Source organism: Mobula birostris, chromosome 2, assembly GCF_030028105.1.
Source record: "Mobula birostris isolate sMobBir1 chromosome 2, sMobBir1.hap1, whole genome shotgun sequence".
Classification (NCBI taxonomy): domain Eukaryota; kingdom Metazoa; phylum Chordata; class Chondrichthyes; order Myliobatiformes; family Myliobatidae; genus Mobula; species Mobula birostris.
The window spans coordinates 118,758,869-118,785,795 of NC_092371.1; the positions used below are offsets into that span (position 1 = coordinate 118,758,869).

The window sequence follows — 26,927 nt, forward strand, 5'->3', positions numbered from 1 at the left end:
CATGTTTATGGTTTAACTGTTTTTTTTACTGTGATTTAACTGTAGTTACTACACTTCCACTGAAAACTTACTGTGGTTATTAACCTTAATTGGTTAATGCATTATTACTGAATTCTTATTGTAGTTAGTATATCTATTCTATATTCTGCATATGTTTATTAATCCTGGAATTGCCATTATGGACTTGTGAAACCTCAAACACTTAACCCCTCCAAACCTCTAAGTCAGTTGTTAGTTAACTGATGGACCACTGTAGAGAGAAGAGCTGCATTATTTTTAAAGTAATTGTGACTCACAGATCCATGTTTCAAAACTACTTACTGTGTTTCTGAACACCACCAGTTTTTTCTTCTCCTTCCTAGGCAATCCCTCAGCATTGAGGATGACCCCAGTATCTTGAGGAGTACAAGTCTGCTGGGTGTGATTTTTGTTAATAGGGGAATGATCCTTATGGACTTGACTGCCACTAAGGCTTGACAGAACACAGTCTTGATCTAATGGCAAGCAGGCAATAGCAAAGAGAATCAATCTCCATAGGCCAAATTTACCTTGCATCACAGTGTTCCATGCGTGTTATAGACACCAAAATCATTATAAAATAAAACTTCTCAAACTGCTGTCTGTTTGTATCCGGTCATAATGAACCAGCTTTACAAAGACATTTTAATAGCTCCCATACTTCAGATTCCAGACAGGGGCCTTCCACCCAGGAACACAAGTTATCCAGTTTATGTCGGTAGAATTGCATCCATAGTCGCCAGGGGATGGGGTGAATAGTCCTGATAACTTGAGACACCAGAGACTTGTTTAAATTTGGAGCAAAACAAATTTGCTGCAAGAACTCAGTGGATGGTGCAGCATTTCATGTCAAAAAATCTGTTCGCAGTCCGAAATATCAACCACTCCTGCAAGTGCTGCTTGATCCGCAGATTTCTTCTAACAGGCTGTCTGTTAGTCCTGATGACTAATCTTAAATCTTCCCTGTCCATTGTCAACTCTGGCTCTAGTTTCTGTGAGTCAAAGGGAATTACACACAAGCATTTCCACTGACAATTTCACACAGTGATGAAGAAGTGCTACATTGTTAGATGGCTCATTCTTCATGGGAAATGTTAAATCAAGCTTCGTTTGGTCTTTAAGGATGGAAACATCATTTTATTAAAAAAAATAGCGAGAATCCCAAGGTTCCTGGCTAATATTTATCCCTCTTCACTAAAACAGATTGAATGGTAAACCTATAGATGCTGGAGATCCAAAACTGTTGCTTTAATGGTCATTATCACATTGTTGATGTCTCGTTAACATGCACGACCTGGCTACTGCATTTCCTTCATCAGAGAAGCGTCTCTAAAAGTCAAAACTCTGAAGTATTTTAAATACTCTGATCGCAAAAGATGTTAAATAAATAAAAGTCCTTTGTTATTATTGAATCAATGGAGAATTGGAGAATTATGTTAATAAGAAGTTTGAATTTGTAATTTGCATGACTTCAGATGCTGATATTATTCAATCCTAAATGTAGGTATTAAAGCAGTCAGTAATTCCTGACTGTGGGGTATTGCACGTTCTCCCTCTTTTCATCAGGTACTAGGTTAATTGCCTGTCGTAAATGACCCCTAGTGTAGGTAAGAGAATTTGAGATGGAACTCCTGGTTGTCGCCTCCCTTCACATTCTGCATTCCCCCTATCTCCTTATCCACTCGTCACCTCCCACTGGTGCTCCACCTCTTCCCTTTCTTTGGTGGTCTTCAGTCCTCCCCTATCAGATTCCGCTTTCTCCTGTCCTTTATCTCTTTCGCCAATCAACTTCCCAGTTACTGCACCCTCCCCGCCCCCAGTTTCACCTATCACCTGCCACTTTGTACTTCTACCTTCCTTCACACCACCTTCTTACTCTGACTTCTCATCTTTTTTATCCAGTCCTGATAGAAACATAGAAAATAGGTGCAGGAGTAGGCCATTCGGCCCTTCGAGCCTGCACTGCCATTCAGTATGATCATGGCTGATCATTCAGCTCAGAACCCTGGACCAGCCTTCCCTCCGTACCCCCTGATCCCTTTAGCCACAAGAGCCATATGAAGGGCCTCGGCCCGAAACATTGACTGTTTACTCATTTCCATAGATGCGGTCTGGCCTGCTGAGTTCCTCCTGCATTTTGTGTGCGTTGCTTGGATTTTCTCGTCTTTGAGGTGGAATTGTTGGGTATGGGAGCAAGTAGGTTACATATGATGGGTGGGGTAAGGCATTCATGGGATTGTTTTGTGCGGTGGCATGGATATTGTTTCAAACTGCTTTATAGTCATTTATGTATTTTAAAGTACAGGTATGGGTACAAATTGGCAACCAGTTTTCCCATTGCAAGTTTACATGTACAACAATATGATAATGAGTGGATAGTCTTTTTTAATAATTATGCATAAAGAATAAGTTTTGGTCAGTACATGAGAAATAATCCCTTCTTCAACTCTTCCATGATCTCAGATCCCAAAGGTCGCTGACTAGATCTCTCCCAGCACCCCCCACCCTCCTTTGCTCATCTACTCCCCTCTCCCAACAATGGCTGAGTCACACACAAGATCACCTATTGCCATGATCCCTGACTCACTGGTCCTTATGCACCTCAAGATCTTGATCGTCCCTAACTTCTTCATGCTCTCCCCTGGTCTCTGTTCTCCCCTGGTCCCCGCTCTCCCCTGGTCCCCGCTCTCCCCTGGTCCCCGCTCTCCCCGTGTCCCCGCTCTCCCCGTGTCCCCGCTCTCCCTGGGTCCCTACTCTCTCCAAGGCTAGAGTTACGAGAATATGTTAATGCCAACGGCCCTGAAAGTAATGGACAGAGAACATTTTGTTTTCAAGCAATTTACATTTAATTTTTTTGGTTCATTTTTTGATTGTTTATGTGCTTCTTTTCCTAGGTAGTGAAAAATAAAGAGGAATCCTTCAGTGCCTGGAACTCATGCCTCCACCATGTTACCTGCCTTGCCCTGGCACACATTCATCGAGGTCAGTGTGAAGATCTGTTACATTGACATAATTGTTTCTCATCCTTTGATTTTCAGGCATTTCACCACCCCGGCACACAAACTGCTCAGGGAACTCTAACATCAGGCAACAGAAGATATGTGGGCCTAACCCTGTTTAATCATTTGCCTGAATCTCTGATTCACTCTTTCCATTCCTGAAATATTTTACAGCTCAAGTTAAATGTGAGCCGTACTTATGACACAGGGTGTGATATCACTGGATCAGAGTCTCAGAGCTATGCCCAGTGTTTACAGTCAAACCCAGACTGATCCCTTGCCCCACCAAACTCAGATATCACAGCATTCAAATTCAGATCCCGACTAAGGTTAGTATATTGTCACATGAAATTCCTCGCTCACTTGAAGCTCGTGGAGTAAATGGTATACATGGGAATACAGTGATAGGCACAAAACAACAGAACAGGCAGAGGGTAACAGTACAAACTGTTAATAATGGAAGAATGATGGCTTTGAGAGTGACACAGCTCAACTGGGAAGGGGATGTTTGGTTCTCAAGTCTGACAGCAGTGGGAGAGAAACTCTTCCGAGTCGTCTGGGCTTTCAAGCTCCTGTGTTTCCACTGCATATGTTCATATGTCACCATATACAATCCCAAGATTCATTGTCTTGTGCGCATGCTCAATAAATCCATAATAGAATCAACGAAAGACCACGCCAACTTGGGCGTTCAACCACTGTGCAAAAGACAACAAACTGCACAAATACAAAAAAGAAAGAAAGAATAACAATACGTAAATAAGCAATAACTATTGAGAACATAAGAGGAAGAGTCTTTGAAAGTGAGTCCATAGGAACAACCTATGGGGCAAGTGATGTTATCCCCTTTGGTTGAAGAGCCTGATGGTTGAGGGGTAATAACTGTTCCTGAACCCGGTGGTGTGAGTCCTAAGGCTCCTGTGCCTTCTTCCTGATGGCAGCAGCGAGAAGAGAGCATGTGCTGGGTGATGGGGTGGCAGGTCCCTGATGACGGATGTTGCTTTCCTGCAACAACACTCCATGTAATTTTGCTCAGTGGTGGGGAGGGCTTTACCTGTGATGGACTGGGCTGTATCCACTACTTTTTGTAGAATTTTCCATTCAAGAACATTGGTGTTTCCAGACCAGGCTGTGATGCAGCCAGTCAATATACTCTTGACTACGCATCATAGAAGTTTGCCAGAGATATCATACCAAATCTTCACAAATTCCTGAAGAAGTAGAGGCATTGCCATGCTTTCTTTGTTATCGCACTTACCTGCTGGGCACAGGACAGATCCTCCAAAATAATAAATCCCTTCTTTCTACTGATTCTCTCTCCCCTCCTGTCATCCTAAATGACATTCCAACAGGAGGTGAACCTTGTTGCTACTGCAGCACAATGGTTCTCAGGACTGTGCACTCAGGGAGTAGGGTGCTCAGCAGGAGGGAAGTTCACCCTAGTTCCTGCTGGTGCACTTGCTGATAACTCGTGTTGGCATCTGGCTTTGACTATTTGCTTGGGAATAACTCTGTTTCTGCTGACCCCTAAGGAATCTGAGCACATTCATTCACAACCATCTGTTCATCTAATTGCCTGATTTGCAACAGGACAGAACATTTGATTCATTTTCTATCTTCTTGAGTCATTATGTAGGCCAATGTCCTGAAGACTATTTGCTTGTTTGTTTAATTTCTAAGTCTTGAAATATGGTGCTCCATTATAGTCCACAATCTGTGCAAAGGCATGCAATTATGCTCAGAATGCATTATCGTTGCAAAGCAATTCCACATGCTGTGCTGTGTGTTTTCAAAGCGATGTTGCATAAAACTTTAATGCCAAGGCTTGAAGGAGTGTATTTAGGGTTAGTCATGTCCCACTGTCTTCACATATCTGCAACAATTAGGAAGCTATGTCAAAGCTTTATTGAAGTCGAAATGAACAAATTTTCAGATTGAGAATCAGATTTAATATCACCAGCATGTGTCGTGGAACTTGTTACCTTTACAGCAGCTGTACAATGAAATACATATTAAATAAATATAGAGGAAAAAAATGAGGTATATAAGTCTATATATGTCTATTAAATAGTCAAAATAATAGTGCAAAAAAACAGAAATAAAAAAATAGTGAGGTAGTGTTCATGGGGTCGATGTCCATTTAGGAATCGGATGGCAGAGGGGAAGAAGCTGTTCCCGAATTGCTGAATATTTGTCTTCAGGTTTCTGTACCTCCTTCCCAAAGGTAACAGAGTGAAGAGAGCATGTCCTGGGTGGTGAGGATTATTAATGGTGGGCATTGCCTTCCTAAGGCACCGCTCCTTGAAGATATCTTGGATATTGCAGAGTCTAGATGGAGCTGACTAACTTTACAACTTACTTCGATTTCATGCAGTAGCCCCCCTCCTCCATACCAGATGGTGATGCAGCCAGTCAGAATGTTGTCCACAGTACATTTGTAGAAGTTTTTAAGTGTTTTATTAGACAAACCAAATCTCCTCAAACTCCTAATGAAATACAGTTGCTGTTTAGCCTTCTTTATAGTTGCACTGATATGTTGGGAGCAGGTTAGGTGCACAGAGGTATTGACATCCAGGAACTTGAAATTGCTCATTCTCTCCACTTTCTGATCCCTCTATGAGGATTGGTTTGTGTTCCCTCTTCTTACCCTTCCTGAAGACCACAATCAGCTCTTTGGTTTTGCTGACGTTGAGTGCCAGGTTGTTGCTGCGACACCACTCCACTAACTGGTATATTTTGCTCCTGTACACCCTTTCATCACCATCTGAAATTCTGCCAACAGTGGCTGTATCATCAGCAAGTTTATAGATGGCATTTGAGCTGTGCCTAGCCACACAGTCACGGGTGTCAAGAGAATAGAGCAGTGGGCTAAGCACACATCCCTGAGGTGCACCAGAATTGATTGTCAGCGAGGTGAAGATGTTAATTCCAATCTCCACAGGTTGTGGTCTTCCAGTTAGGAAGTCAAGGATCCAGTTGCAGAGAGAGTTACAGAGACCTGGGTTCTGTAGCTTTTTGATCAGGACTGTAGGAATGATGGTGTTAAATGCTGAGCTATAGTCAATGAACAGCATTCTGACATAGGTATTTGTATTGTTCCTGATGATCCTGAGCAAACTGAGAGAAAAAACTCTCAATTATGCTTAGGTACGTGGAACAGGAGGAATCCTGGCCTTTGTTAAAATGGCAAATCTCCTCCATCCCCAGCAGTGGGTTCAATGGTCTCGGTACTTCAGGAAAACAAATCAAAAAATGTCTAGAGTACGCATTTTTCCTTTGAAGAAATTGGGTGTGATTGGATGAGTGTTGGTGCAAAAAAAATGCTATCTTCAAAAAGCACAGCAGCGTTTATCATTTTAGGTAAAGACCCCACCCCCTCCCACCTCCCACTCTAGGGAGCTTATCTCATGAAAGAATCAGTCTTCAAAATGAAAGAGTCCAGGGAAAAGAACCTTGAGATAAAAAGGCCACCCATCAGCATTAATGCACAAAAGCTGTGGTAATGTTTCAGCTTCTTTTAAGTCTTCATTATCTTGCCAATGCCCATGCTATATTCTGATTTATGAGTGCTTCTGTTTGTAGAATCAGTATTAGTGGACTTCCTCAGGCAGATCCACGTTTGGGTGAATCGTTAATGAATTTAGTTTTCACAAGCAAAAATCTTACTCCTTAGTTGGTGGCCCTGTATTTTTTTTTGCTTTGTTTTTCTCAGTAGTTTCCGTTACTGCTCATTCTTTGAAGTTGCTGTGATATGGTACTTATTGCAACTCTTGCAACTCACCCACACTTGTCAGCCAACAATTGCAGTGTATTGTATAGCATCTTTAACAAAGCAATATGTCCCAAGGTGATTCAAAGTACATTTATTATCGAAGTATGTATACTATATACAACCTTGAGATTCATCTCCTTACAGGCAGCCACACAAAACAAAGAAACTCAATAGTACACATTAAAAAAGACCATCAAACACCCAATGTGCAGAGAAGAAAACAAATTGTGCGAACAATAAATGTAAGCAAATAACATCCAGAACTGTAGTTCACAAAAGTGAGCCCACAACTCCAAAGCCTGTCATCACTGCAGCCGATCCAGGAGCCCGTTATTTGCAGACCACGGCCTCAGTTCAGCACAGAGACGAGTAAGCCTCGCGGAGCAGCGAGCTGAACACCGGCCCATCCCTCACCTCTGGCCCTGACAGCCCGATCTTTACAATCTGGCCTGGCGCTTAAATCAGCCAAACCACATCAGCAAATTGTTGACACCAAGCTGCACCAGACGGTGTTAAGGTTAGGCACCACATACACAATCAAAGATCTAGCTTTCAAGGAGAATGTTTAGGGAGGATTGAAGGTAGAGAGGCATTGAGAGGTTAAGAGTCCAGGACTTTTGTAGCAGATGATCGTCTTGCACGTGGTGGATCGGTTAAGTCTGAAAATGGTCAGAGGCCAGTGGTTCAGAAGAGCAGGGCTGAACATCTGGAAAAATTCGCAACATTAGTGAAGAGAGGGGATATGGAGAAATTGGAAAACAAAATGAGAACTGTTAGCACAAGGTGTTGCATACTGGATTTCCAGAGTCAGAGGCTACAGGCATGATGTGTTAATAGGTTTTGAATGCAAACTACCCTTAATTATATTCCTCCCTGCTTAACCTGCAACATCCAGCCATCAAACTGTGAAACATTTTAATGATGGTGCAAGGTTCAAGGTTCATCTTTGTTGAAAACGTCACTGTGGTTAGCAGCAGTGTGGTTTCAGCTGCAGAGAGTGGCCAGGGAAAAGGAAAGAGTGGGTTGCAAGGGGAGCAGAATTTGTTGCGGTGTCTGGAGATTTAGGGGATATTTCCCACTATCTACCCATCTATGCCCCTCATAATCTCATGCATTTCTATCGAATCAGCTGTTTAATCACCTTCTCTTCAAGGAAAACAAACACAGGCAAGCCCGTCTCTGCTGATAACTGAAACTTTCCACACCAGTCAACATCCTGTGAATCTCCTCTGCACTCTCTCTGGTGTAATATTTACATGCTATCCAGAACTGCACACAATGCTCGAACCCAAACAATATTACAGAAAGTTGTTCTACAACTCCCTTAATCTTACCTACACTCTGGCGAATGAAGGCATATATCCTCTATGCACCCTCAGCACCTTTTCTATCTGTGCCAACACCTTTGCAAAGCCATTTTTCCCGAATACTCTTAACATTATTTGTCTATGTTCTAGTTACTTTAGTCCATCTCAGTGCAACATTTCACACTTGTCAGGACTAACTTCCATTTTTCATTGCTGTGGTCCTCTTTTACCAACTCATCAAGGTCACCCTGTAGGTACAACCATCCCCCTCATGATCAACAACTCCTGCAACTGTGTTGAACTAATGGTATCTGTTATGTTCACATTAGTCCTGGGTATGACTCTAAACTGCAACCAGTGATGAGGCTGTGATTGCGACTTTCAGAGCTTTGGGGAAAGTGGAGTTACCCCTTAGTCATTCATTGCTCTCAGGGCCGCTCTGACCCGGAATGGTAGCACCTGCAAGGGTTCCTGCTCAGGATACGAGCGAAGGCCAACGGTTGATCCGGCAGGTTCAGTAACTGAACTTATGACGGAGAAGGCGGATGAAGCTACGACCTCAAATGTCAATGGCTATAGTACAGGCGGATGAACAGTTGGGAAGAAAAATGGCGATTTCCTTAGTTCGCCCAACAGTTTTTTTTTGTCTGTTGTATTGACTACACAAAAGCATTTGATAAAGTGAAGCACGATAATATTACAGGAAACTCTAGATCTAGATTCGAAAGACCTCCACCTAATCAGAAATCTCTACTGGGAACAAACTGCTGCTGTAAGAATAGATGGAGAAGTGAGTCAGTTTACGAAAATCAAGAGAAGCGTTAGACAAGGGTGTGTTTTCTCCCCTGATTTGTTTAATGTGTACAGTGAAACAATATTACTAAAAACAAGAGACATCTTGGGAATCAAAGTTAGCGGTGAAAACATCAATAATTTTAGATATGCGGATGACACTGTGTTAATTACAAATTCGGAGGAAGAACTACAAAACTTAATTGATATAGAAAGTGCAAAAAGGGGTCTATCTATCAATTGCAAAAAGACAGAATGTATGGTGATATCCAAAAAGAAGGAGAATCCTATCTGCGGGCTGAGAATAAACGGGGAAGACATAAAACAAGTCCAGAACTTTTGCTACTTGGGAAGCTGGGTGACATCAGATGGCAGGTGTGACATGGACATCAAAAGAAGAATAGGGATGGCAAAAGACACCTTTACTAGAATGAAGAGTATACTGACCAATACTAAACTAGGCATGACAATCTGCCTCAAAGTACTGAAATGTTACGTTTATCCAGTTATGTTATATGGCTCAGAATGTTGGACAATATCTAGTAAGATGAAGAAACCAATTGTAGCAGCAGAGATGTGGTTTTTGAGGAGGATGCAAAGAATATCATGGACAAAACGAATATCTAATGAGGCTGTCATGAACAGAGCAAACACAAAAAGAGAAATAAGGTATGAGATCATGAAAAGGCAACGTGACTTCATTGGACATGTGATTAGGAAAGAGGAGTTAGAATGCACGGTAATTATGGGAAAGATTGAAGGGAAGAAAGCAAGAGGAAGACAAAGACAAATGATGATGGAGACAGCAGCCAGAGAACTGGAAATGAATACCAATGAATTGATCCACTTGACCCGAAACAGGAGTGTGTGGGCCATGGCAGTCAAAGCACAAACTGGGCATGGCACCTGATGATGATGATGATGATATGTTCACATCCAAATAGTTAATATACAGAGGAAACAGTAGCAGCCCTAGCAACAATCTCCATGATACATTGCTCATCAGAGGCTTCCAATAACAAAAAAATAACAGGATCACTACCCTTTGTCTCCTATTAACCAAACAATGTTGGATACGGTTTGCCAACTTGTCCTAAATCCCATGGCCTCCAATCTTTTTAAACAGTCTCCCATGTGGGAACTTGTCAGTGACCTTATTGAAGACCTTCTTTAATACACACAGTTATCTTTTCAAAAAATTCAAATTGGTGACATGGGATCTTTCGCCCAACAAAGCCATGCTGACTACCTCCGACTAATCTCTTCCTTTTATTAATCTTTGCCCCAAAATATCCTCCCTTGTCTTCCATTTAGGCTGGGATGCACCACATCAGGTCAAAGTTCAAAGTACATTTATTATCATAGTATGCATACTACATACAATCTTTCCTCAGAGGCAGACACAAGACAAAGAAACCCAATATAACCCACTAAAAATGACTGTCAAGCACACAACATGCAGAAAAAAAAGCAAATCGTGCAAACAATAAAAGTAAGCAAGTAACATTCAGAACTGAAGTTTATGAAAGTCAGTTCAAAGCCATGAAGCCAGTCACTGCAGCCGGTCCAAGAACCCGATAGTTGCAGGCCACAGACTCAGTTCAGTGCGGAGATGAGTAAACCTTGCGGAGCAGCAAGCTGAAGACCAGCCATTCCTCGCCTCAGGCCCTGACACCCTGACCTTTCCAATCTGGCCTAGTGCTTAATTTGACCAGACCTCGGGTCATTTCTCACTCTTGAAATTGGGCCTTGCCACTTCGATTTGGCCCATACCCGATCTTTCCAATTGGGCCCAGCACTTAAATCAGTCAAGCCTCAGGTCTTTCTTCACTCTCAGGCCCAGGCCCGGGCTCCACCACTTTGAATTCCCAGGGATGTATCCACTTTTAGTCATAGTCATACTTTATTGATCCAGGGGGAAATTGGTTTTTGTTACAGTTGCACCATAAATAATTAAATAGTAATAAAACCATAAATAATTAAATAGTAATATGTAAATTATGCCAGGAAGTAAGTCCAGGACCTGCCTATCGGCTCAGGGTGTCTGACCCTCCAAGGGAGGAGTTGTGAAGTTTGATGGCCACAGGCAGGAATGACTTCCTATGACGCTCTGTGCTGCATCTCGGTGGAATAAGTCTCTGGCTGAATGTACTCCTGTGCCCAACCAGTATATTATGTAGTGGATGGGTGACATTGTCCAAGATGGCATGCAACTTGGACAGCATCTTCTTTTCAGACACCACCGTCAGAGAGTCCACAAAGCCCATAAAGATATCCACAGTGCCCACACCCACTGACCTATCCACTGTGTTTTCTCGCAACACACACAAAATGGTGGAGGAACTCAACAGGTTAGGCAGCATCTATGGAAAGGGATAGCAGTCGACATTTTGGGCCGAGAGCCTTTTTGTTCTCCCATTGTTGACCGTTCCCATCCCCCTCCCCCACCTGGTTCCATCTGCCCATTATCCCTTCCCCATCTGATTCCACTTGTCACCTACCAGCCTCTGCTCCACCCCTCATACTGCTGATGCAGGGTCTTGAGCCAAAACATAGGCTAACATGTTTTCCCTCTGCAGATGCTGTTTGTCCACTGAGTTCTTCCAGCTAATCGTTGTTTTGTATCCCATAGTCCTTCCTTCTTACTGGCTCCCTTCTATAAATTCTGTCAATGCATGAAACTTCTTCTTAGTGGGTACAGATGAGATTCATTATTGATAGCAGAAATGGAAGTGTTCCAACATCAGAATCAGAATCCTTTATTATCGCTAAGTATGTGGACACATACAGGGAATTTGATGCCGGTTTCCCTGAGCTCTCGCTGTACAGAATCAAAAAGCAAACAAAACAATAGTGCAAATAATCGTGAACTATATACAATGAGGTATACCTGTGTATGTACAGGTGGACTTGGTTTATAATAGACTAAAATTCAAGTGTTCATAAGACTGATGGCATACGGAAAGAAACTGTTCTTGTACCTATTTGTCCTGGCATACAGTGATCTAAAGCGCCTACCAGAAGGAAGGAGTTGGAACAGGTGATGTCCAGGGCGTGATGGCTCTACAATGATGCTGCTTGCTCACTTTCTGACTGTAGATGCATATAAGTCCTGGATCGAGGGCAGCTTCACACATGGAAGGAAACCATTCAGTCCATAGTGTCTGTACTGGTAGAGAAAGAGCCCAATCCCAGATTCTGATGGTGGGTCCATAATCCTATAAATTACAACTCTTCAAGTTCCTGTGTTGTCAATATCTCTGAGGCTGTAACATGGACCTAACATATCAATGCAGCTACAAAGAAGTCGAGATGTTGGCTATATTTCATTAGGAGTTTGAGGAGATTTGGTTTGTCACCAAAGACACTCACCAATTTCCACTGATGTACCGTGGAGAGCATTCTAGCTGGCTGCATCACCATTTAGTTGTGGCCTGGTGGGTTGGGGGAGGGGGAGGGAGTCACTGCACAAACATAGAAACATAGAAAAATAGGTGCAGGAGTAGGCCATTCGGCCCTTCGAGCCTGCACCGCCATTCAGTATGATCATGGCTGATCATCCAACTCAGAACCCTGTACCAGCCTTCCCCCCATACCCCCTGATCCCTTTAGCCACAAGGGCCTTATCTAACTCCCTCTTAAATATAGCCAATGAACTGGCCTCAACTGTTTCCTGTGGCAGAGAATTCCACAGATTCACCACTCTCTGTGTGAAGAAGTTTTTCCTAATCTCGGTCCTAAAAGGCTTCCCCTTTATCCTCAAACTGTGACCCCTCGATCTGGAGATTGAAATAAACTGCAGAAAGTTGTAAACTTAGTCAGCTCCATCATGGATACTAGCCTCCATAGTATCCAGGAATCTTCAAGGAGGAATGCCTCAAAATCACGGCATCCATCATTAAGGACCCCCATCACCCAGCCATGCCCTGTTCTCATTGCTACCATCAGGAAGGAGATACAGAGGCCTGAAGACACACACTCAACGATTCAGGAACAATTTCTTTCCTCTCTGCCATCCAATTTCAGAATGGACATTGAACCCATGAACACTACCTCTACTTTTTATTGCTATTTTTGTACCACTTGTTTAATTTAACTAGTTAACATATATTTACTGCAATTCATGGTTTTTTCCTATTATGTATTGCATGTCCTGTTGCTGCAAAGACAAACAAATTTCACTGCATATGCTGGTGGAATTAAACCTGATTTTGATTCTGAGCCACATAACCAAGTACTTCTTAGTTATGGTGTGGCTTTCTGCTTCTGCCACACTTTTAGCCAATGGGTTTAAAACTCTAACCCCTAATTAATGGTAATTAGTTTAATCTTGTCACATGTCCAGTGAAAAGGTTTGTTTGCTGACCATCAAACAAATTATTCTGTGTTAAGTATGTTGAGATAATATGAAAAGAAAATCAGTAACAGAATGCAGAATATAGTCTATTTCTGCATCTCCCCTCTAAACCTTCTGCCAATTACTTCAAATGTGTGACCTTGCTTCTACAGCAAAGAGGTCCTTCCTATGTACTCTGTCTAAACTCTTCACATTTATACTCCTCAGTGATCCTCCCCTTAGCCTCCTTGGTTTCAGAGCAGGATATCACAAATAACAACTCAGCAGCAACCGTGGGAAGACAAATAGACCTAATGCTTCAGGTGAATGACCCATCATCTGAACTGGGGAAGTGAGAAAAGAAGCTTGCTGAATTTTCAAGATGTTGAAATTTACAGATATTTCCATGAGTTCAATGCCAAGAGCTTGCGGTAGTATACCAACACAGGGACATGTAATGTATTCATCAGATGCTCCTTCCTCCTTCAGCACTGAAGCAGGTTTTAATCTTTTTGTTGAATGAATAGCACCAATCATTTACAACATTTCATTTACCCAGGGACTTTCAATGGGGATTTTACACGAGAGCTTAGCCCTGGGTATGCATCTTTTCAACAATCACTCACATGTGCCATTTAAATGTCGATGAAGTATACAAACCAACAAAAGGCTCTTTGGCCCACTGAGTCTATGCTGACCATCAAGTATGCGTTTACAATCATGCAATACTAATCTCATTTTATTCTCCCTAGATTCCCATCAGCTCCCTCGAGATTCTATCAGTAGGGGCAATTCAGAGTGGCCAATTCAACCTGCCAACCCGCATGCTTTTGCAAAGTGGGAGGAAATCAGTGCATTCAGAGGAAACCGGTGCGGCCGCAGGGAGATTGTGCAAACTCCACAAAGGCAGCACCAGGGAGCAGGGTTAAACCCTGGGTCTGCTTTCCAAAAGTTCATTTATGAGTTGTAGATGTGCCAACATTTATTGTCTACCCTTGAGTTCCCCTGAATGGAGGTGAGAGAGGAGGGTGAATTACATTGGTAATTGTGGAGTTGTGCACCCCAGACTGGGTAGAAGAGCAGATTTCTGTTGGTTTATTTATTTACTGAGACACAGCGCAGAGCAGGCTCTTCTGGCCCTTTGAGCCGCGCCGCCACCCAGCAACCCCTGCTTTAACCCTGGCCTAATCACAGGACAGCTTACAATGACCAATTAACCTACCAACCAGTACGACTTTGGACTGTGGGAGGAAACCGGAGCACCCAGAGGAAACCCACACGGTTACGGGGAGAACATAATAAAGCATGATAAAGAATCATTAATGAGCAAAGGAGAGTCTGAAGCAGATTTCAAGATTATTGTTTTTATATGAAAAGAAGAAACAGAAACAGGAATTGACCATTCAGCCCATTGCCTCTGCTTTACCATTCATTGACCCTGTGGCTGGTTCTTCAGTTTAATACTACTTCCTAGTGCTAACTCCACATCTCTTGATTACTTAAAATCTAAAAGATCCATCGATGTCCACTTTGAATATACTCAGCAGTTAAACCTCTACAGCCCTGGGCTGGGTGGAGAATTCCAAAGACTCTCCACCCTCATATGGGGAAAGAAATTCTTCTCCTTTGAAAGCCCTATGGTGGACTGCTTATGAAAATGTGAGATCAAAAGGAATAGCAAGGGTCAAGTTAGTAGACACCCTCGTGTCAGCTCAGCGTTTATAGAGTCATAGAAAAATACAGCACAGAAACAGGCTCTTGGGCCCATCTAGTTTGTGCCAAGCCATTTAAACTGCTTACTCCCTTCAAACTATATCGGGACCATAGCCCTCCATATCCCTGCCATCCATGTACCTATCCAAACTTCTCTGAAATGTTGAAATCGAGCTTGTATGCACCATTTGCACAGGCAGTTCGTATATCCTCTGAGTAAGGAAGTTTCCCGACATTTTCCCTTTAAACTTTTCATCTCTCATCCTTAACCCTTAACCCATGACCTCTGGTTGTAGTCTCACCCAACCTCAGTGGAAAACAGATAAAGTCATACACCATGGAAACAGGCGTTTTGGCCCAGTTCCTGCATGCTGACCCAAGTGTCCCAAAGAAGGGTCTTGGCCCAAAAAGTCGACTGTTTATTCATTTCCATAGATGCTGCTTGACTTGCTGAGTTCCTCTAATATTTTGAGAGTGTTGCTCTGGATTTCCAGCATCTGCAGACTTTTTTATGTTTACTACCTAAACCAGTGCTGTTTACCTGCATTTGGCCCATATCCTTCTATATCTTTTCTATCCATATACTTATTCAAATGTCTCAAATGTTGTTATTGTACCTGCCTCAACTGCTAGAGAAAGCAGTTGAGGCAGGTACAATAACAACATTTGAGACATTTGAATAAGTATATGGATAGAAAAGATATAGAAGGATATACACATCGCCTTCTGTGTGAAGAAGTTGCTCCTTGGGTTCCGCTTAAATCTTTCCCTCCTTGGGTACTGTTAAAATCTTTCCCCTCTCACCTTAGTCGAATGTGCTGTAGTTTTTGGTTCCCTTTCCCGGGGTAAAAAGCCTGCACGATCCTCCAATCTTTGCTGCTCCTGATGTCACACCTCAAAAAAGTCTCTTACGCTCCAAGGAATAAGGCTGTAGCCTGCCAGCCTCTCCCTATAACTCAGGCCCTCGAATCCTGGCAACTTTCCCATAAATAAGCTTATATTATTTGGATGGCAACCACTCTCTTCTATGCCAGCTCAGATACAGAACAAGGAGAGAAAAGATTGGAAAGGGAGTTGAAAAAGGCAACGAATAATAAAATATTTTAACTCCCCACAATAATTAAAATGGAAGGGAATGAGACTGCAATTTAAAAGATAATTTGAAGGCTATTTGCTAATAATTACATTTGAAATTGGACTCCCCCAACCTCATCTGTGAAGTTTAAGCTGTATCTGTGAGATAGGTTTGGTATACTATTCACTGTGTTTCAGTGGTGACTCTGTCAGTGAACCACAGAATCAAAGAAAGGAGGTAGCACATAGGAAGGTTACTCAGGTCATTGAGTCCATTTCAGTTCAATGCAAGAGCAAATCTGCTAGTCCTACTTCCACAGCTTCTCCCCGCACGCCTGGATCTGTTTTCCCTATTGAGTGCTTTCCCAGTTCTGTGAATGAATGTGTCGTCATTACCACAGCAACAGCTGACCTACTACCAGCCCCACCCTCCCCAATTCCCAGCAGTGCATTTCAAATCCTAGCTACTTACTGTGTTAAAATTTCAGCCACATACCACCTTGGTTCTCCCTCCCCCCCATAAGATACTACTATTGCAAGCCTTTTGAATAGTAGGGTATTTCACACACCAGCTCCCTGGTTTCTGAATATCAGAATCAGGTTTAATATCACTGGCATATGTAGTGAAATTATTTATGAGGCAATATATAATAGTAAAAACTGTGAATTACAGTGAGAAAAAATGTATAAAGTTAAATTACATAGGTAGTGCAAAAAAAAAGTAGAGGTGGTGTTCAGGGGTTCAATGTCCATTCATGTTTCTGATGGCAGAGGGGAAGAAACTGTTTCCGAATTGCTGAGTGTGTGTCTTCAGGCTCCTGTACCTCCTTCCTGATGGTAGCAATGAAAAGAGGGCATCTAGGTGATGGGGTCCTTAATGATGGATGTCACCTTTTTGAGGCATCACTCCTTGTCCGGGATGCTGGGGAGGCTAGTGCTCATGATGGGGCTAACTGAATTCATAACTTTCTGCATTTTATTTCAATCCTGTGCAGTGCCCCTCCCCACCATACCAGATGGTGATGCAGCCAGTTGGAAAGCTTTCCATGGTACATCTGTAGAAATTTGTGAGTGTCTTTGGTGACATACCATTTCTCCTCAAACTCCCAAGGAAATATAGGTGTGAATATACAGTAGCATGGTAGCCTAGTGGTTAGCACAACGCCTTACAGTACAGGCAGACTGGGGTTCAATTCCCACTGCCGCCTGCAAGGAGTTTGTACGTTCTCCTTGTGACCGCGTGGGTTTCCTCCAGGTGCTCCGGTTTCCTCCCGCAGTCCAGTTGATAGGTTAATTGGTCATTGTAAATTGTCCCATGATCAGAGATTCCTGGGTGGTGTGGCTCTAAGGGCTGGAAGGGACTATTCCACACTGTGTCTCCATAAATAATTTTCCGGGGCGCCCTTAAGAAGGCGACTCATGCGAGCAACTGCGACGTAACACTGTACGTGCGAGTCATAGAGTGTAAAAGCATGGAACCACTGAGTCCATGCTGACCATCAGACACCCCAACATATACAAATACTGCTCTAGACCGTCTTATTCTCCACACATTCCCTTCAAAGACTGCACCCTGCACCGCCCCCTCCCGTATTCTACCACTCATCCACACAAGAGGACAAACTTACAGTAGTCAGTTAACCTCCCAATACACACACACACACACACACACACATCGTGGGTTTCCTCCAGTCTCTTCACTTTCCTCCCACATCCCAAAGATGTGCAAGTTGGTTGGTTAATCGGCCAGTATAAGTTGCCCACCCGGATGTGCAGGCGAGCAGTAGAAACTGAGGGAAGTTGATAAATGTTTGGGAAGGATTAAAAAAAAAAGTAGATTTGATGTAGGATTAGTGTAAGTGGGTGCTTGATGGTGGGTGTCGATTCAGTAGGCCGAAGGGCCGGTTCCTGTGCGGTATCTCACTATGAAACCAGAGCACGTACAGGAAACCCACACAGTCACGCAGGAGAATGTGCACACTCCACACAGACAGCACCACAGGATAGGATTAACCATGGATTGCTGAAACCCTACGGCAGCAGCTTTTCTAGTTGCACCATACTGGAATGTTGAAATGGATGTTTGATTTCCATGTGAATTACAATGCAAGTTATTAACTTCATTGTTATTTCATCACCTTTAGCAGTTTCGATGCAAGCTGCTCTCTGCAAATCTACTGATAAACATTCATAGTTAATTAAAAACTACAGCACAGAAATAGTCTATTCAGCCCATCTAGTCTGTGCCAAATCATTTAAACTGCCTAGTCTCATAACTTCCATTATAAATATTCTCCTTTAAATCTAAATTCTGTGTCTCTAAGAATTACTAATTATGTTATTTTCACTGTATTTTCTCTGTAACACTTTATTCTGCATTTTGTTATTGCTTTTCCCTCTCTGCATGTAACATTAATACATGATTTAACTATGCAAGTTAACACCAGCATTACCTCCCACTCCACCTTGTCAAATAGACTCAAGGATGATATCATCTGAGCATGGTTAATATTCAGTCTGCATAATCAAAGATAGAGAAATATTGTGAAAGTAATCATCTGAAAGTAATCAGTTCTTACTTTCAGATGTTAATCAAGTTAAATTCCTTTCCAAAGGTAACACAGAGACAACTGGTGAAAATTTAAATTTAAAGAATTAATTCCATAGATGGTTATTTAAGGTGTTGTACAATATATTAAGCTCCTGCTTACATAGATCAAAGTAAAAGATCCCCAGCAGAAAAGAATAATTTTGTCTTCAAAGGTCCTGTTACATTTTCAAAAGTACTGAAGAGCATTCTACACTACGTTTCAAAATTGCCGTCAGGCGGGGAACCACAGGCATTGATGCAAATGTCAGTGATGCAACGTACAGTGCATGACAATATAATAATAATGTTTTCCAAAAACAGTGCTACATTTTGGACCTTTGATCATCTTCATTCACAATACCAAGCAAACCAATACATTTATTTACAATACATCCAAGTGTCCATTAAACATTGTATTTGTGAAAAGTTTGAGAAGCTGTTACTCTGCCTCATTTCTTCTGTGTCCAGTGCCAGCAAGAATACAGAATGTTTGTTGCCTTTGCAAAGGTGACACTGAGTTTCATTGCATTATTCACCATGTAACCCCGAGCTTTGGATTTTTTCTTCTAATTGGCAGCAATCACTTGCTGGCATCTTCACTTGCAGACCAACCATTTCAGGCAGATCAAAGTGCGACTTTCACCGCATTTGTGACCCTCCAGCAGCAGTGTGTGTCCTCAGGAGCCACTCAGATCGGAGTCTCGTGTTACACAGTTGCTCTGGATGAACCTTAAATACCACTGCATCTCTTTCCAGACCATCGTGGCAAACACACAGTCCACAAGGAGGTGGTGACCATTTCATCCACACCACAGCCACTTAGAAGGCAGTGTGTGGTGGGACTAAGACTTTGGCTCCTCAAGAAAGATCCGACAGAGAGGGCCATTCTGACCGCTACCCCAAGTGAGGTCAGGGTGCTTATTTTAGAATGCTCCAGATGGGACATTCTGCCAAATGACTGATGGAACTATCCCACAAGAGCCAACAAGGCCTCCAGGACATTTGGTGCAAGCCTGTCCTACTGACTTGTGCTCAAAAGTGTTTCACCACAAAGTTTTTAAAGTAAGTGGATAGCTGGTACAGCACCATCCAATATAAGGATATTGTCACTACCTTAGGCTTACTCAATATATGTTCATTGTAAGCACTATCCAATCTACAGTGGGTTGATCTGTGAGTGCTAAAATCATTTTAAAAAAGCATGAACAGCTTACATTAAGTTCCTAACAAATTTAAATGATGTGGGTCAGACAGTATTGTCTGTCACAATTTTCTGTAGGTAGCAGATAACCTTTTCTCTCCTTTTAGCCACCCACACAAGTAAAAAAAAGCTTTAAAAATGTGCATTTGCATGCAACAGTAGTTCTGCTTTTCTTTCAAATTTAGTATAAACATAAATGTTTGCATACAATAAAATGTCAGATATTTAGATTTCAGAATTTTAGATTTTGTGTAATAGTGCTTGGATTAAAAATTAAACTTTTCCATGGGATTAATCAATTGCAGCTAAATAGGACAATGCACATGTTCAAGAGCTGGGTGTAATTCTGCTTCAGCCTGCTAATTCAATGTTGGGTGTAACTTCAGTGAAGTTCAGCAACCAGTTTGTGATTGCTGTGTATTTTTTTTATATCCCAAACTGCGTAACTTTATTCCACAAAACATTGGCAAAGTTCGTCCAGCCAATCATTGTCATTAAAAAATTCAACAAAATGGGAAATACATTTCAGCGGAAACACTCCTGAGCATTGACATCCAGAAGAATCTCAACTGTGCTGTTAACTTTCCATCCTAACTAGAACAGAACAAAAAAATCAATAACCTACTTTTAGATATTGCTTCATGATAACTGACATGCCAAAACACTTCACAGCTATTCAAGTGTTCTCAAGTGCAGCAACTGTTGCAATGTAGGAAAGTATGGCACCAACTTATGTACACAGCAAAGTCCCACAGAGAACAGTGAGATAATTATCTGCTTGGCATTTTTGCAGTGACATTGGTAAACAAGCTCATTATTGAACAGAGACTTGCTTACTTCTTTCCTGTCCACCTGAAAGGACAGATGGGGCCATTTCGGTGCAGTGCTGAGAGTGTGCTGCACAACTGGAGCTCCCTCTTTCCAAGGTGCCTTCCTCATCCTCTGAAAGTTAAGTTTATTGTCATTTAATGATATACATATATATTGCATTTAACCATATGATGTATATAGAAACAAGACATTTCTTTGGATCAGGGTGTAAAGCACAGTAGTACACATAACACACGATAACATAGGAAGGTAAGGATAAAATCTACAGATGATTCACACATAAATAACAAACTTAAGTGCACTAATGTTAAATATTGTAAGGTACGGTACAGATTAACCAGTGATATTTCGAATGCGATGTGGCAGGGAGTTCAGAAGTCTAATGGCCTGGGGGAAGAAACTGTTTCTCATCCTGACTGTTTTTGCTTTTATACAACATAGTCTCCTGCCTAATGGTAGGAAGTCAATGAAGAGGCTGATTGGATGGTTGGGATCCGTAGTACATAATTCTAAGTGCCCTGTGTATGCCGCCCTCCTGACAAATATCCCCGATGGATGGTAGGGATAGTAGATAACATACATAAAATACAAGGAGAAGAATATCTCCCGAAGAACTGGGGAGAGGGGAAGTGGAAATAGAGAAGATCGGAAATAGAAAGGATTGGATTTCTTTATGCTGTGAGGAAGTTTAGGCAGGTAATTGAAAGTGTTAGAGAGAGAGGCTTGAGTGAAGTTTACAGCTAGACCAGGCTGCAAACACCGTCAATTACAGGATCTCGGGGAAAAAAAAAGAAAAAAAAAATCCCAAAGATATGAAACTCTTTCATCTTTTTTTTGCTTGGTTGCAGTGACATTAGACCAGTTCTGGAAAGCAGTGGAAGAATGTCCAGACCCTGAAGACCAAGCTTTACTGAAGAAGGTGAGATTATAAATTGAAATCTTCCCCCACCCCCTCTCCCTCCAGTGGTACATTGGATGCAATGTGCTTATCACTGCTGTCCATTACTCATCTTTTCAGCTGCTTATAACTGAGCAGGGAGGGACACAAATATCATCACTGAGTAGGTGGGCTGCATAATATCAACCACCCTTGCTGCCACTTGGCTAAGAGCTGGAACCTATTTGCAAGGCTGACAGGAAAGTGGGTGTTGAGTGTTAGTTGGAATTTATTTCAGTTTTAAATAGAATTCAATTAGCTCAACTCAACCCTATCTATCAACAGCACTTATTTAAGCAAACTTATCTGAGCTGGTTTGCTGAGGGGATGCCTAATTACTGAGCAAACCTGGCTTATCAGGATTGAAGCACAAGAGAAGTTAAAGCTGCACTTGTTTTATGCCAGAATTTGTTGGCTGAGACAAAATAAACCGTGCTTGCTCAGCAATGCAAAGTATTCTCTCTTCAGGCCCCTCTCCCCTCACCCCCAGCCCGAGCCTCCAGCTCCCCACCTGGCTCCCGTAGAGGTTTGACGGAACGTAGATGGGTAACCATTAGACAGTGGTCACCATCAGATAGGGTGGCAGGATGAAATGAGACATGGGGCCGGAGAGGAGCTATAAGGAGAAACTGGACAGGCTGGGGTCCTTTTTCCTGAGCATAGGAGGCTGAGTGGGGACCTTACAGAAATTTATAGCATGATGAGGGGTGTAGATTAGGTGGATGGTCACAGTCTTTTTCCCCGTTTAGGACAGTCTAAAACTAGAGGACATAGATTTTAAAGTGAGAGGAGGACGGTTTAAAGAGAGGATACTTTCAGTTTAAGATGGTGCTGCTGAAGCCAAGTGACAGCTCACTGGTAGTTCAAAAGGCAAGAAATGTGACTAAAAACATTATTAATGGCACCTTTTCTGAAGTAAATTGAGGTAAGCTATCACCGCAAACAATGAAGGAGTGAGCGAAGGTGAAGTGAATTCGAGGGATGAGCCATGCTGGTGCATTGAAAAATCGGTCGCAGGTGGAGTTGGAGTGGGTGATTCGGAGAGGAGAGTCGAGGCAGAGGAGTTTTGATGCCCGTCCAGCAACTAACCCGGGTGCAAGGTTGGACGGCTCTCAGCGCTGGGCCGATTTGGAGAGGCGACGAGGTTTAGGCCCAGAGTGGGTCGCTGAGTGGCATGGTCCAGGCCAGGAGCAGTCCTAATGCACGGTGTGATCCGCTGTTTGGACAAGTTAAACACCGGTCCAGGTAGCCTGGAAAGGCACGGTGTCAAGATTAGAGGCGAGAATCGTGTCGATTTCGCTCACTCTCCTGCAATGTTTACTCCTCACTCTGAGATGCCGAGGCTGCCACAATTCGTGCCTGTGAGCTCGCGGCAATTTACCGCACTAATATAATGAACTGAGACTGAGGCTTGGGCCTGCTCCGTGGATTCCGATCTAAGGGCTCAATTTGGTTCGGAATGTTGTTGCTTGCTTCTATTGTTTTGGCATGATATGTGTTTTTTTCCTCTTTCTCTGCGCGTTGGGTGTTGGTTTTTATTTTTTTTAAATTGGGTTCTTTCGGGTTTCTTGCTTTGTGGCTGCCTGTAAGCAGACACATCTCAAGGTTGTATAATTTATACGTTCTTTGATGATAAATATAGTTGGATTGATTTAAAAGGGAGCCGAGGGGCAAGATTCTCACACAGAGCATGGTGGGTATCTGGAACAAGCTGCCAGAGGAAGTGATAGAGGCAGGTACAATTGTAGTACTTAAGAGACACTTACTTGGAAAGTACAAGGACAGAGTAGGTTTAGAGGGATATGGGCCAAATGCAGGCAAGTGGGATTAGCTCGGTTGGCGTGGAGGTGTTTGGGCCAAAAGGCCTGTTTCCATGCAGCAGAATTTGATGACTCCACATCCATCTGCATTTTCTCCTCATTATCTTGACTTGGCGATGTTCCTTCAATCTCAGCAACGGAGAAGAATTTCCACCAAAAGGTGACTCAGTACCAGCTTGAGAATTAAATGGCAGCTTGCCATTTAATGAGTATTTCCCCATCAGATACTGGAACGATTGGTGCACAATGTTCTAAAGGCAAGTCCCACCTAATTGTTTCACAGAAGCTGGTAGTGTGGGAAGACTTCAATGCAACACATACAAATAGTATACCCAACATTAACCCCCTGAGGGTTCAATTCTGCCACTGTCTGTAAGGAGTTTGTACGATCTCCCTGTGACTGTGTAGGTTTCCTCGGGCACTTTGGTTTCCTCCCATATTCCAAAGATGTGCAAGTTAGTTGGTTAACTGGTCACATGGGTTTGGCAGCATGGGCTCATGGGTTGGAAGAGATGCAGTACTGTATCTCTAAATAAGAGAAGCAAAGTAGGATGCTTGATTTCAATGAGTGGATTTCACTATTGCCATGAACATAGTTTGATTGTGGGAAAAGAGGAAAGGAAGGAAAATGACATCAGATTTACATTTATTGCAGAGTTTTGTACTGTTAACGCATTTGCTGTCTGTTCTAGACTCCAGCTAATATCTGCAGGCTGCATTATAACTGTTCGGCTTTCCCTCACGGTCGCTATTGAGAATGTGGACAGATTTTGAAATTGACTGAGTGAACTTGAAAGCCTAATTTGCCTTTGGTGTTAAAATTCTTGTTGGTCAATTTCAAACTCTCTTGAACGGTTAGCTTCTTGTCAGCACGATGAAAGCTGGTTAAGATTTCCATTTAAAACTTTAGTTTCATGGAAGAACTGTGAATGCAGGAAACGGGATTGTGCCACAGAGAATTTGTTTCACTGATTTCCATTCAGTGCTAATCTTTGCTGTGGAATGAGAGGTTGCCATTTTCTTTATTCCCATTATACTGTACTCCTGTTGCTAAATTCCACTTCAAGCCATTCTTTTAAATTTAGTCATTTAGATTATTAAACGTGGGTGGCAAACTGGAGATATGAATCTACTAAAAGAGGTGTAAGGCACGCCTTCCCTCCGCTAGCCTGCAGGTCACCCTTGGGCAAGGTGTAGCACCTGCTTAGCCTCACGCTCAGGGTCACGTAAAGCCATGGAAGCAGGTGGTGGATGGTCGTATGAGCAGCTGGTACATATCACAAATCCTGGTTAACCAACCACTGATGCCCCGCAGACAGTCTCTGAAGAGTATTGATAATGGCCGGGATTGTCCGTCTTGTAAGACACTGCCTAGAAGAAGCCAATGGCAAACTACTGCTGTCAAAAAAAATTGCCAAGAACAACCATGGTCAAAAGACCATGATCGCCCATGTCATACAGCATGGCACATAATGATGATGACAAATTTAGATAAACTGATAGTTGGGAATTTGGCAAATGTTGGAAAATAGGACTTTAAAAAGTAGTGAGGTCACAAGATTTGGCAGTCTGTTTGTCCTGACCAATAGCAGACAGGAATTGATAAGGGCCCGATTTCCGAATTTCCCGATCCCTGTAGTGTTTAAAAGATGTTTTAGTTTCAGCATTGAAAAGTCCCAACAGCTGAAAGCAGCAATCCCTGGAAAAGAAGAGTTACAATCCCTTGTCTGAAGAAATATCTCCTTTCTGAGCCCCAACTGGCTGACCTGATATCCAATGTATGAAACCTCCTGATTCCATCCAGTGAGGTAACCTCAAAGTCAGTTGCTCTAAAGCATCGTACATTTCCAAGAGCCAGTCCTTCATCTTACCACATGGTAGAAGGGGCCTAGGTTGGTAAAAAAAAATCTTTAATGGAGTTTGTTTTTTTGTTGCCCTGTTTTGCACAAAGTGCATTACATATCACATTTACATTACAAGAAAGTTGGAATAAGACTACTAAATGCTGGGGATTGCTTAGCAATTTAGCATCTGTGGTGGGGGGGAAGCAAAGTTAAGCTGTTCAGGTTAATGGCCTTTTGTTATAACTCAAGATAAAGGTCATTGGACCAGAAATATTAACTGTTTATCTGCCCACAGATGCAGCTGACCTTCATACATGTGCACCCAGTTTTCATTTTATACTTGCACTTTGCTTTTGTATTGCTAGGAAGGACAGATAAGCATAGTCTGCACTATTTCCTTTTTCTTTTGAAGCAGTCCCTTGGGATCAAGCAGCACACACAAAATGCTGGAGGCCCTCAGCAACCCAGGCAGCATCTATGGAAGAGAGTAAACAATCCTGTGGGGGTGGGGGAACACGGCTATGCTGAGGATATACTTCCCTTGTGCCAAGAATGTGTTGCCAAGCCTTGTGGTGGAGGCAAATATGATGAGGCATTGAAGAGGCTCCTGGATGGGCACAGGAATGTGCATGAAATGGCAGGACGTGGATTGTGTGGAGAGATGAGATTGGATTAGTCAGCACCCAGCAAACTATATCTTGATGTTTCCCTGTGCACATTTTCCTGTGTTTTAGAGTGATGCCTGCTCACTAAGACCTGTGCGGGGCATCAATCAAAGTCGAGTTTATTGTCAAATGCACAGGTGCAATGAAAAACTTAGCATCGCAGGCACAAAGCATCAGATAAGCAGCATCCGTAAGAAAAACTAAAACAAACAATATATTACACAAAATCTTCATAAGAACACAATCAGAACAAAAATAGTCCATCGTGGTGGTTATAGTAGGAGTTTATAGTGTTGCTATACTGAGTTAGTGATGAGGGTTGTGCAGGTTGGTTCAAGAATTGAATGGTTGAAGGGAAGTAGCTGTTCTTGAACCTGATGATGTGGGACTTCAGCATTCTGTGTTTACTGCTCAATGGTAACTGTGAGTAGGTGGTTCGGGCTGTGTGGTGGGGATTTTTGATGGTAGATGCTGCCTTCCTGAGGCAGCACCTCAAGTAGATGCCTTCGAAGGTGGGAGGGATGTGCCCGTGTTCTCAAAACCACTTGCTTCCAGAACTCGTCAATGTCTGCTCTAAATTTGCTGAAATGTGAGATTCATCTCACATCAAGGCAGAATGTGATCAGATGCAGCATCAGAGAGCCGTGGTGATATATGGGTGTAATCTCCAATACTGAGCTCCAGCTGTGCTGGCATTGGTGAGGGTCCATGGGACATTCAAGTCCAGGTTCAGCTTCAAGTTTAATTCTCATTCAACCATACAAATGAATACAGACAAACAAAACATCATTCCTCTAGGGCCAAGATGCAAAACAAGAAGTACCAACTGTCATACAGCACGTAAAGTTACATAAACAAAATAAAGCACATAATGAAAAATATACAGTTACAAAAAGAATTAAACTAGTAATTTAGTCTGAATCCCTGAGTGTCATGGCCTGTAGATTGATGTCCTGGAGCCATGTTTCTGCAAGAACAAGCCTGCAGCAGTTCCTCATCTCATGCAAATGCAGCCACAGATGAACGCA

At 42.5% G+C, this 26,927-nt stretch overlaps 1 protein-coding gene across 2 annotated transcripts in view; it reads left to right on the top strand.

The window, feature by feature from the left end:
- Positions 1-26,927, top strand: part of acoxl (acyl-CoA oxidase-like) — a 396,539-nt gene that overhangs the window by 322,989 nt on the left and 46,623 nt on the right. For both annotated transcript variants that reach the window (XM_072246892.1, XM_072246899.1), the window contains exons 16-17: positions 2,913-3,000; positions 21,482-21,552. In XM_072246892.1, coding sequence (XP_072102993.1) covers positions 2,913-3,000; positions 21,482-21,552 — 159 coding nt within the window. The remainder of the gene's footprint in view (positions 1-2,912; positions 3,001-21,481; positions 21,553-26,927) is intronic.